The sequence below is a fragment of the Trichosurus vulpecula genome, chromosome 4 (genome assembly GCF_011100635.1).
Source record: "Trichosurus vulpecula isolate mTriVul1 chromosome 4, mTriVul1.pri, whole genome shotgun sequence".
NCBI classification, from domain to species: Eukaryota; Metazoa; Chordata; class Mammalia; order Diprotodontia; family Phalangeridae; genus Trichosurus; species Trichosurus vulpecula.
In genome coordinates this window covers 394939119-394952251 of record NC_050576.1, presented here as the reverse complement: position 1 = coordinate 394952251, position 13133 = coordinate 394939119, and the positions used below count along the sequence as shown (strand labels likewise).

General features: G+C 42.3%; 1 protein-coding gene across 2 annotated transcripts in view; it reads left to right on the top strand.

The window, feature by feature from the left end:
- The first annotated feature begins 266 nt into the window (after positions 1-266).
- Positions 267-13133, top strand: part of RANBP2 (RAN binding protein 2) — a 77676-nt gene continuing 64809 nt past the window's right edge. For both annotated transcript variants that reach the window (XM_036754991.1, XM_036754990.1), the window contains exon 1: positions 267-434. In XM_036754991.1, coding sequence (XP_036610886.1) covers positions 363-434 — 72 coding nt within the window. In that variant the 5' untranslated portion in view covers positions 267-362. The remainder of the gene's footprint in view (positions 435-13133) is intronic.

Below are 13133 nucleotides of genomic sequence, written 5' to 3'. Positions count from 1 at the left end.
GCAGAGTCCAGAGCGGCTAGGTAAGCGCCAGAACACAAACAGCTCCAGGTTCCGAGGGAGCCTCCCGCCCAAGGACGCCCTGAGAAGGCCGCGCCCACGCAGCCCCCGCCCCCGGCGCACAGTCCACAGTCCAGCGTCAGTCAGTCCCTCGGGGCGGGATTCCCCGGCGGAATCGCCTCCGTCACCGCCGCGGCGCGCAGCACTGACGTGCACGCAGATGACGTCAGCCCGCTCTCTGGGCCCCGGCGACGGTGGCGGCGTCACTGAGTTTTAGGCGCAAGCGGCCGGGAGACGTAGAGAGAACGCTGCCGGGCTCCCCGAGCCGGACCCCCGGAGAGCCTACGGACTGCGCGACTGGGGCGATGAGGCGCAGCAAGGCCGAGGTGGAGCGGTACATCGCCTCGGTACAGGGCTCCGCCCCCTCGCCTCGAGAGGTAAGTGACGAGCTGGCGAACGGAGGGAGAGACAGCGTCTCTCTAAGCCCGGGGAGCCGGGAGCCGGGCTTCCTGGCCCCTCACCTCCCGCCCCCACCCCCGCCGCCTCCTCCTTTCCCACCGTGGTGCTTCGTTGAGCCGCCGGCCGCCTGCGCGGCGCCTGGGGCGGGGTGGCGCGCGCCAGCCCACGAGGGTGGGCGGGGGAGGGAAGGAGGGAGATGGGGACGGCGCGCGAGGGCCGCCTGGGAAACGGGGAGAGGCGGGAGATGGGGGGGAGGAAGGGGAACGGCCGCTGTCACCCCTCCCCCCTCGTTCTGACCTTTCCCTCTCGCGCCGCCCGTTCCCACGTCAGTGTTTATCTTGGGGGCCGGGAGAAGGTGGCGGCGGCGACTAGCGCGCTCCCCCCTGCTCCTCCCGCCCCCGCCCCCGTCCGTTTGCTCCCGTCCTGGCCGCGGCGGCGAGGCCCACCCGCCGCCGTTGGTCTTCCCCGGGAAGGGCCCGAGCAGGAGGAAGGGGCCTCGGAGCTCGGAGGAGAGCGGCGGCGGCTCCGCCCCGGCCTCCGTCCCTCTCGCGGGTCCAGCTCCTTTTCCAGCACCCAGGCCTTAGATGGGCCGTGACTCAGAAAGAAAGAGGGGAGTGGAGGAAGAAAAATGGGGGACCGTCGTGGACCCTTGACGTAGCTCGGGATCGGCTGGCTCTCTGAAGGGTCTTGGATGATTGGCCCTTTGTAAATAAACACAAAAGCGGGGAGAGTCAAGCTGCATAGTACGGGACACCCTGCTTCCATGGTTACGTGGGTTCTTTTCCTCCCTCGAGCTGTCTTTGAAACTTTTTTTTTTAAAAACCTGCTTTCTCCAAGGACTGTGTCTGCTCCATCCTAAATGTGTTTTAGGGATGTCTGTTGCTGGTCTCTATTTTTGGATAAAAACATAGATCCCCGGAGGAGTCTGGAGAGATTACAGAGGTCCTCTCATTCACAGATGGGGAAACTGAGGCCCTATGCGGCTTGTCAGAGGCCACCCAGGTGAGGGTCGAGGGTGGGATTTAAATGGAGGCCCTCCGACTCCAGAGCTTTCTCTTGTACTGCCCTGGTGTGTTGATGTATCGTTTTCAAATGTCTCATAAAAAGGAGGTAGCACTGAAAAGGAGCAGTTTGACAGGTCATGCTTTACACGCATTAAGCAGTGTTTAACTAAGTCTGTAGCCTAGATTTTAGCTCTTTAAGTCGGCATATTCACACGTCTAGGTCTGCTTCTATTGAGTACTCTGGAAGGCAGGCTCACCCATTCAAACAACACTTCTATTGAAACTCAGCCTTTGTAAGGGTGGAAGCATTATTTTGTGGCTTAATCATTTCTGGTCATGGGAATTAATTTTAATCAGATGTTGCCCTAACAACTAGCTGGAATTAACTTATGTTGAGAGATTTGATAGGTCAAGTGGAAAATATTTTATTTTGAGAACATGAGGACTGCCCCCAGAAAGTAAGCATTTTCTGGGTTTTTGGGCTTTGGGGATCCAGTGAGGTAGCGTTAAAGACCCTAGGGTTTGGGAAAAAGGGCTCAGAAGAAAAGATTCCCATTAAGAAATGGAGGTGTCTGCTTCATAGTTTGGCTTAGGGGCAGCACTTTATGGAGATGACCGTATTTTGAGGATGTTGCAGCTCCCAGGAATGATTGGGAGTTTTACTGTTCAGCCCTTCTCTCTCATACTACCTGCAATGCAAGGGGAGTCTAATCACTAATCATAACCCTTCTAAATCTTGGCCTTCTCAAATATGCTCCTTACCTATCTGTTCTCTGTTGCCGAAGCCATTGGAACTTACTCTCTTGGTCCTCATTGTGACCCGAAGCCTTTTGACCACCTACTTCACCCATGCTATGAGCTCCCTTCTGGCTTCTCTTGACTCAGTCTAACCTGTATCCAGTGAGTTCAGTACTCCTCTTATGAGCATAGAGTCTTGGAGTTTAAAAGGAGCTGAGAGGTTACCTAGTCCAACTTCGTACCTAATGAGAAATTTCGTTTCAATATAAGAGACGTTTCTTAATTACTTACTCTAAACTAGCCTCAAAGGAAGATAAAAACATAAATAGGTTGTGATCCTTCCCCCAAGAGGCTTATAATTCTGCTCAATATCAATGATAAATGGTTTCCCAGTTTTTCTTTGAACACGTCTTGATGGTGAGGAGGTAACCCATTTTATTTTTCAAAAGCAGAAAATTTGTCTCCTTTTCATTTATACTAATTCTGCTCTCCGCAACAGTGTAGAAGAAGCCTTCTTTCATATCTGTGAAAGATCTTAGACTTTTGTTTAGAGTCCCTGTATTCTGCCACCTTGGAACCAGTCCCAGGGGACCTTGGCCCTGGATCTTCTACCTTTACTGTCTTCTAAAGTTAATTGATTTCTAAACTGTGAGCGTCAAGACCTCCTGAACTCAGAGTTCCCTGAGTTTTCTTGGCCTGCTGGGTTCAGCAGTCTGTTACACCTGATATCTAATTGATGAGAAAATATATCAGAAATAACACCTTAGGGTAAAGTGACTAGAAATGTTCACAGAAGAAAATCACATAGGATCCAGACCAGATGCCACTTATGCTTTGTAAGCTAATATTTTACAAGAGTTCCCCTGCTCTAGTTTTGGACTTCATGATTCTTTTTGAACACAAGACTTTCCTTTGCAGTCCTTGATGAGAATATCTTCTGTTGCTCCACAGTATCCCACATGGCTGATTTAGGATTAGCCTATGTAGATACTCTGGATCAAGCTCTCTGGAAAATATATTATCAATTAGGAAGCATCTTGATTATATGGTTCACGTTTTGGAAGTATTCTGTCAAATATCTCCATTTTAAGTTGAGTAAGTAACCAGTCGCCTTCTGTCACTCAGAACACACAATAATTCAACCTGTTACATTGTTTGTTCCAAAATCTCACAAAAGATAATACTTTTTCTAATACAAAAAACTTGATGATAGTTGTGTGTTAATCTTCAAGTTAAATATCCCTAGCTCAAAGTAAACTTTTACTTAGACTATATTTTATTATGTATCATTCTGATAACTCTGATACACCAGTTTTGATCATGTAACTCATGGCATGTTTAGAGCCAAACATACTATTCTGAATGTAATTTAATCAGCAGAGATTGGGATAGAGCTGTTACCACCATTCTTTGGTATTATATTAAGGAATCCTAAGATTGCATTAGCTTTTTAAATAGTTGCATCGCACCATTAACTCTGAGCTTTGTAGTCAGATAAAAACTGAGATCTTTTTTTCATATGGACTGCCCAAGCCAGGTTTCTCTCAATTTTTATCTATATGATTTTTTAAACTAAATGCAAAATTATACCTTTTATTAGTTAAGTTTCATATTGTTTGGGCTCGTCATTCTAAGGTTTGCAAAGCATTTTATGTACGTTATCTCATTTGAGTTTAAAAACAGCCATTTGAGGTAAGTAATTATGAGTATTATGCCCAATTTACTTGTGAGAAAACTGAATCCCAAAGAACTTAAGTGACTTGTTCATGATCACACAACTAGTGATAGTTAGACGTGAGATTTGAACGCAATTACTTCTGACTCCCAAGTCTACTATACCACTCTCCTTCTCAGGATAAGCTGCTTAATCTTTCTGTGTTTTAAGGTCCCTTCCAGCTCTAACAGTCTATGGTTCTAAGGTCTCTTTGAATCATTTCCATAATCCTGTTTTGTGTCATCTTCAAATTTGATGAGCGTACCTTCTATGTCTTTATCTAAATTGTTGGTTAACGGTAGAAGAGCCAGATCTGTCTCTTGATTAAAAAATATAATTTACTTTGAAGTAAAAATTTTCATCCTGTCCATTTTTTTTTTGCCTTAAAAAAACTGTACTTAGTTAATGCAGCTTGGTTCTTCAAGGCATTCTGAAATTCTGGTGCTTCTGGTGTTTAAAAAAAAAATGACACTCCACTGGAGCTTTCCTTCCAGATTGATTCTAATCCATGACTCCATGACACCCTTCTCTGTCTTGCCTTCACATATCATGAGACTTTGTAATATGCCTTGCTGAACTTAAGTTATGTGTAATGTTTATAGCATTTCTCTGATCTAGTGATCTGGTTATCCTATCAAAAAATGGCTGCTTGTAAGCACCCCTTTTCTGTTTGCTCACAGATTGTTGAATAATCCCTCTGAGCGTTTTGGCAGGATTACTTATCTAGTTATGATGCTGAGGTTCATAGTGACTTACCTAGGGTCCCATAAGTAGTATGTTATGGCAGAGCTGGTTTTTGAACTCTGATTCTGTTATTGAATCTAACACTACTATGACAGTACCATACTGAGAAGACAGAGAGGGAGTATTACAGCTACTGTATTTGTGCTTTCTCTTTAACATCTATGAATGTTAGTCTTCCTACCTCAAGTAGAGATCCTATGTTCTATTTTGCCTGATTGAAGCTTTAGAAAAAGCCTTTGTTTTCTATTCCTTATCTTTCAGCTCTGGTTCATTTGGCCTTCACCCTTATATTTTCTTACAGAGTTCCTGCTACTTTTGTACTGAATCTCTGTGGTATGTCCTTGCTTCAGGAAATAGTGGGTTCCCCTTTATTGGAATTAGTCAGAGAAGCTCAATAACCACTCAATTAAGTATATTGTAGGGAAGTTTTTTTTTTTTGGGTATATGGTTAAACTAGAGGGCCACTGAGAATCTCATATCCTTTGGTTCTGATTCTATGATTCATTGATACCTTAAATCTTTTGTACCTATCTTAAAAAAAATCTCATTGGAAGGGTCCCTGTATCATTACATTATAGATTTTTTAGATGTTCTATATTGGAATAATTTGTGTAGTCAAAAGTTTTTTTAAAAATTTAATGGTTTTCCAACCCTCTTGAGCCCATAATCCATTTTCGCATCATCTTTGAAGTTTTTAGAAATATTTTTTTAATATCTGCTATAATGTCTATGCTCCAGCCCTCCATTTGTTTATTATTTCAAATGTTTTTATATACAGTCACTTTCTTTCAAAGTTCCTGACATTTCCACATTCTTAGATAATTTAAAAAAAAGTCAATTCAAAATAAGTTAATTTTTTTCTTTTTTTTTTTTTTGGAGGGGGGGAAGGCAGGGCAATTGGGGTTAAGTGACTTGCCCAAGGTCACACAACTAGTAAGTGTATCAAGTGTCTGAGGCTGGATTTGAACTCAAGTCCTTCAGACTCCAGGGCTGGTGCTCTACTCACTTGGCCACCTAGGTGCCTCAACAGTTAATTTTTTGCTGCTACTTTTTAGAGTTAAAGTTTTTCATCAAGGCACATGAAGACTTCTTAAGTGATGGCAGATGTTAAGGTAGTTGAAGTTGTTCCCATCACTACAATATCTTAGCTCTTTGTTTTATAATTTCTATTGGGAAACCGTCATCTATATTCCCCACCAAAGAGTTTAGAGCCAAACGAGATCATAGAAGTTATCTGATTATATAGGGTCATAGATTTAAAGCTAGAAGGGAGCTTAGATGCCATACTGTCTACTCCCTCATTCTCTGTGCCACCCCTCTCCCATTTTATATGAGTCAGCTAAGGCCCAGAAGGGTTAAATGACTTGCCCAAGTCCACACAAGTAGTAAGTGGCCGCTCTGGGATTCAGTTCAATCCCAGTTTATTTTGACTCCAAATCTGTTGTTCTGTCCAGAATACCACAGTGACACGTGATAACATTAATGCATTTAAAAATAGTTTTTGCCTTCTAAATAGTTCCACTGTGCTTCTACCCTAAAATTCATGGATTTCCATAAGACTTTATGCTTGCTTGACATAGAGCGCTATTCTTCCACCACTTGTATTAGAACCTGTTTGTTTGCACTTAGCTCTAATGGGGGAGCGGGGAACAGAGACAGGGGTAATAAGCATTTTAGTGGCACCTGTTATGTGACAGGTACGGCACTAAATATTATCATTTGATCTCCACAGCAACCCTGCTAGGTTGGTGCTGCTGTTATCCCCATTTTATAGTTCAGGAAGTGGAGGCAAACAGGTTAACTGACTTGCTCAGAGTCACACAGCAAGTAAGCATCTGAGACAGAATTTGAATTCAGGTCTGCCTGACTCCAGGCCAAGCACTCTATCTACCGTACCACCTAGCTGTTTACCGTTCTTTCCAAATAGATTAAGTACTGACTGGCTAAAGAAACAGCAGCATGTGTGTGTGGGGGCATCGGACGTGCCTCTGATTAAAAAGCTGAGCCTAAGGTCAAAGTGGAGTCTGAAGTCCCCAGTTGTTGGAGACTGACTCAGAGCAACGTGCACCAATCAGTTTTTCAAGATGATGCTGGATGTGGAGCTTGAAAATGAGCTACCTACATAGGTCACAGCCAAGGAATTCTACCAAAAATCTGACCCCAAGGTGGCAGTGGCATAAGTTCTGTGGTCACGTGCTATGAAGGTTATAGATGAAAAGCTGAACCTAAAGTAGCTGGGAAGAGGTGAAAGTAGCATCCCGCAGAGATTCACATCCTGTTCCTGACTCCCCATGCATCATTACTATTATTTCTTCCTACATATCTTTTTTTTTTATGATTTTTATAGTTTTATAATCCTGGTGTTTGATCTGATGTGGAAAGGAAAGCTGTTTGAGTACCTTACAGGAGGTCAGATCTATAATGCAGGAAACTGAGTTTTCTTTATGGCAACAATCTCATGCACCATGACCTGAAGCCTGAGAATATTCTTCTAGATGACAGTTTGTAAATTTGACTTTCTGGCTTTTGTTTTTCCTGCCACTTGGAATCTAATGGGAAGCTCTGAAAATTGTATGAGACTCCAGGATACACTGCCCCAAAGATTCTGAAGTGCTCCCTGGATAAAACCCATCTTGGTTATGGCAAGGGAACTGACATCTGCACCTGTAGGTGATTCCTGGCTGGCCAGTTCTCGACACCAAATCTTGAGGCTATACACATGATCTTGGAAGGTTCAGTCCAGGTCATCTGTTCAGGTCATTTGAATGGAATGACCACTCAACAAATGTCAAACGACCTGACTTCAAGGCTACTGCCAGTTAAAGCTGAGTTAAGACTGACTACAGAGCAAGTTCTGCAGCATCTCTTTAACATTATGAGGCCTTGAGCCTGTCTTCCCTCCAGGAATTCACAAGAGAAATATGGACAGTGTTGACTGCAGGCCAAGCAGCCCTAAGCACTGCCAGAATGGCCCCTAACCAAAGGACCTCAATTAGGAGCCACATATGGGCTTCAACCAGTGACAGCTGTTCTTTCCACCTAGACAGAAACTGGGTAAAGGACAAGCAACAGAATAGATTGCTCTCTTCCAAAACCTATCTCCTGGTCCATTCCTAGACTATGATCCAGAAAAAAAGGGAGATCTGAATAACACTGATGATAAATCTACATTTTTGCATAGTTAGTACTTCCATTTTGGGGACTCAGTTCTATGCTCAGTGTATATTTGAGAAATGAGGACACTCTCAGGGCAATTTGCTGTAAAATTTTTTCATGTTTATTGTCTATGGTTCCTTTTAGAAAAATGTAGTTTTCTTTCTCATCCCTTTTAATTAGGTCTATTTTTGCCTTTTGTTTGCCTGAGATTATGGTCGCTACCTCTTCTTTTTTTAGTTTAGCTGAAGCATATTTGATTCTGTACCAGCCCTTTATTTTAACTCTGTGCGTGTTTTTCTGTTTTGTGTGTCTCTAGTAAACATCATGTTGTTGTATTGGTTTCTAATACATTCTGCTGTCCACTTCCATTTTATGGGCATTCTGGTTAAATTTAAAAAAAAATCTAAGTATTATCCAGACAAGTGACTTATTTAGCTGTGCATGCAGTTGCAAAGCACATTGGATTCAGGGCCCTTAGTAGCCAAGAACCCAGAACTTTAGTTTTTACCCAGTTAATATGTAGTTTGGAAGGAGTGAAAGACAGGATGAAAGAGTTAAGACACCAGGCTTCTTACTGGAGGATAAGATCTGGAGACAATCGAGCGAAGGTGAGGGTTGTCTAGAGGGAATTGGGAAGACAATCAGGAGACACTGAGGAGAGAAGAAAAAAGGGTTATTTTGTGACATTCTTTAAGTTGGGTGACTCTTTGGGGATGAGGACGGGTGACTTTGAGACTTAACTTCACAAAATGGTAGGTAAAGGTAACATGTAGTCAGTAATGCTGTTTCAGTGTTGCAGTGGGTTGTGATTCGCATTCACAGTTGTGATTACTGTATACTGCATCCCCCCTATTTCTTTTTCTTCTCTCTCTCTCTCTCTCTATCCTGCAGCTCCTGCAAAGTCTGTTTTGCCTCCCTTAATCTGTCGTCTTTTCCTCCGCCCCCCCCACCCCCTTTTCTTATCCCTTTTACCTCCTTATTTCCATATTGGGTAAGTTACATTTCTATAAACACCTGAGTGTGTGTATACTACATTTGTCTCTCTTTGAGCCAGTTCTGGTGAGAATGAGGTTTAAGTATTGCCCTCAACCCCCCGTATTTTGTTGTCCATTGTAAAAGCGCTTCCTTGTGTGCCTTTTTTACATGAGGACAATTTCCCCATTCTACCTCTCCCTTCCCCCTTCTTCCAGTGCATTCCTCTTTCTTACTCCATCATTTTTTGGGGGGAGATCATTCCAACAGAACTGACTCTCATTCCAGCCCTCTATGTAAACGCCTTTTTAACTGCCCCGGTAATAAAGTTTTTAGGAATTACTTGTATCATCTTCCCATATGGGAATGTAAACAGTTTAATGTTATTGAGACCCTTATGATTACTTTCATATTTACCTTTCTATGCTTTTCTTGAGTCTTGTGTTTGAATGTCACATTTTTTATTCAGCAATTTCTTTTTCATTAGGAATGTTTGAAAGTCCTGTTTCATTAAATGGGCATTTTTTCCCCTGAAGGATTATACAGTTATCCTTTCCACATAGCAGGGGTTAGGGGTGCATTGTCCCAGGGTTCTGGAGAATCTGCATAAATATTTTTGGCCCTCCCTTCATACGAGAGAAGAAATCTGAATTTTTCTTTTTTATGGGGTGTTTACAGCACCTTATTGTAAAATATGAGTTGATAGTATATATAATATTATACATATATTTTATGATTTTATGCATTTCTGAGTTTCTAAACTTTCTCTGTGTCATCTGCAAAACTTCCCCAAAATTCGTGTTTAATTTTTTATGCTGATCTGTGATGTGTTAAAACCCCAGTGGGGAAAGTTGTGATGTGAAAGGGAAGCTGTACTCAATTTTGCTGGGTAGTTTTGATTCTTGGTTGTAATTCTAGCTCTTTTGCCTTGGAATATATTCCAAGCCCTCTGCTCCTTTAATGTGGAAGCCACTAAATCTCGTGTGGTCCTATGGCTCCACAATATTTGAATTATTTCTTTCGGGTTGCTTGAAGGTTTTTTTTCTTTGACCTGGGGGCTCTGGAATTCGTTTATAATATTCCTGGGAGTTTTCGTTTTGGGATCTCTGGTGAATTCTTTCAATTTTTACTTTACTTTCAGGATCTAAATTATCAGGGTACTTTTCCTTGATAATTTCTGGAAATATGAAGTCTTATGTTTTTTTTTTTTTTGATCATAGCATTCAAGTAGTCCAATAATTCTTTAATGATTCTCCTTCATCTGTTTTCCAGATTAGTTGTTTTACTAGTAAGATGTTTCACATTTTCTCCTCTTTTTTCATTATTTTGACTTTGTTTTATTGTTTCTTGATGTCTCATGGAATCATTAGCTTGCTCAAATCTAATTTTTAAGGAATTTTCTTCAGTGAGACTTTGTACTTTTTTTAAAAGTTTGGCCAGTTCTTTTTAAGAAATTCTTTTCTTTGGTGAATTTTTGTACCTTTTTTATTATTAAGCCAATTCTATTTTTTAAGGTGTTATTTCTTCCTTTTTTTCTTTTATTTTTTTGCATGTGCCTCTTTTACCAAGCTGTTAATTCTTTTTTCATAATTTTCTTGCATCACTCTCATTTCTTTTCCCATATTTTCCCTACCATTCTTAGTCTCTTTAACTCTTCCAGGGATTCTTTCTTTTCTTTTAATTTTTTTTTTTTTGGAGCTTGGTTGTGAAGGACTTTTTTATTTTTACTTTCTATTGTTATTGTATTTTTTTAATTTTATTTATTTATTTTTAGTTTTCACCATTCACTTCCATAAGATTTTGAGCTCTAAATTTTCTCTCCATCCCTCCCCCCCTCCCCCAAGATGGCATGGAATCTGATACAGGCTCTACATATACATTCATATTAAACATATTTTCACATTAGTCATGTTGTAAAGAAGAATTAGAACCAAATAGGGGGAACCATGAGAAAGATGAAAACAAAAAAAGAGAGAGAGAGAGAGCAAATAATATGCTTCCATCTGCATTTATTCTCCATAGTTCTTTTTCTGGATGTGGATAGCATTTTCCATCATAAGTCATTTGGAGTTGTTCTTCCAGAGATTCTTGTGGAGCATGGGTCCAATTAGCAATTTTTCCTTTAAGGCTTTGCCTGGAGCTATTTTCATGTTATTGTCTTTTTCTGAGTTTATGTCTTAGGCTTCCCTGTTACCCTAGTAGCTTTTTATGATGAAAAAAAATTTTTTTTGTTCACTCATTTTTCCAGTGTATTTCTTGACTTTGAGCTTTATATTAAAGTTGGGCTCTCCTCATGTAGGGGTGAGGAGGTATCATCCCGAGCTTTAGACTTTTTAGAGCTAACTCTAAGGGTCTGCTGCTTTTGGTGCTTCCAGAATGGTGTTATTGGGGAGAGATGTGGTCACTGCTCTCCTGGTCTTTGTTCTGTATCCTGGAAGGGCTCCTAGTCTTCTGCAACCACAAGCACTTTCATTTCTCTTTGCTTTGGAACTGTGACCAGGACCCCTACTCCCTTGCAGCTGACTCCTAGCATTCCTTTCCACCCTTGAATTGTGACTTCACAACTGACTAGGGACATTAGAGTTGCCGTTAGTGCCCCTGTACTCAGTGCCAAAAAAGGGTCCCCTGTAATCTCTTTCTGAGCAATTTTTGGACCCCCTTTTCTGCTCTTCTCCACTACTGCTGCCACTGCTTCTGTGGTCATGTGTATAGACTCAGGACAGGGCCCTCTACCCAAAATCACAGACTTCTACTGACCTCTTTAAGTTTTCTTAGGTTGCAAAAATATCTCACCCTGACCTTTTGTTGGCTCTGTGGTTCCAAGATTTGATTTGAAGGGTTATTTTAAAGTTATTTGGAGGGCAATATTGAGAGAGCTCAACTGGACACAGCTAGTAAGTGTGTCAGATGTCTGAGGCCAGATCTGCACCCAGGTCCTTCTGACTGCAGCGCCAGTGGAGCTCACTGCACTTTTGCTCTCAAATGCTGATTAGGGGCATCGGAAATTTCTGATGTAGGGGGTGGAGCCAACATGGCAGCTGGAAAGCAGGGACTAGCATGAGCTCCCTGCCAAGTCCCTCCAAAAACCTATAAAAAATGGCTCTGAACCAATTCTAGAACTGCAGAACCCACAAAATAGCAGAGGGAAGCAGGGCTCTAGGCCAGGAGAGCCTGGATAGTCTCTGGGTAAGGTCTATCCCGCAGGGAGCTGGGAGGGGAACGGAGCAGAGCCCAGCATGGGCAGCGGGGACCAACCAGACAAGGAGCAGGGCGGAGCGTGCCCTGGCGCCCTGAATCAGTGAGTTGTAGCAGTTACCAGACTTCTCAACCCACAAACACCAAAGACAACAGAGAAGGTTAGTGGGAAAAGCTGCTGGGGACAGGGTGATAGAGTTCATGGTTCAGCCACCCCTGGGGGCAGTGGAGGTGGTGCAGCTACAGAACTACAGCTGCAGTTTCTTCTGGCCCCAGGCCCACTTGGTGGGAGGAATTAAGTGGCTGATCAGAGCAGGAGTGCAGAGCCTGCTGAAGATCTAAGTCTAGTCCAGGTTGGGAGTTCTTGGGGAAGGAGGAGTGCTGGTGTGGCAGAGCTGGCTGTATAGAAATAGCTCTGAAATCAACAGCGCATCCCCCCAAGCTTGGAACATAGTACTCTTTACTCTACAAGCAGTCATACCCCACTAAAAAACTCAAGGGTCAAGTAAGTTGGCTGGGAACATGGCCAGGCAGCGAAAACGCACCCAGATTCAGTCTCAGACTTTGGAATCTTTCTTTGGTGACAAAGAAGACCAAAACATACAGCCTAAAGAAGTCAACAAAGTCAAAGAGCCTATACCAAAAGCCTCCAAGAAAAACATGAACTGGTCTCAGGCCATGGAAGAGCTCAAAAAGGATTTGGAAAAGCAAGTTAGAGAAGTAGAGGAAAAATTGGGAAGAGAAATGAGAAGGATGCGAGAAAACCATGAAAAACAAGTCAATGACTTGCTAAAGGAGACCCAAAAAAATACTGAAAAATATATTGAAGAAAACAACACCTTAAAAAATAGAGTAACTCAAATAGCAAAAGAGCTCCAAAAAGCCAATGAGGAGAAGAATGCCTTGAAAGGCAGAATTAGCCAAATGGAAAAGGAGGTCCAAAAGACCGCTGAAGAAAATACTACCTTAAAAATTAGATTGGAGCAAGTGCAAGCTAGTGACTTCATGAGAAATTAAGATATTATCAAACAGAAGCAAAGGAATGAAAAAGTGGAAGACAATGTGAAATATCTCATTGGAAAAACCACTGACCTAGAAAATAGATCCAGGAGAGATAATTTAAAAATTACTGGACTACCTGAAAGCCATGATCA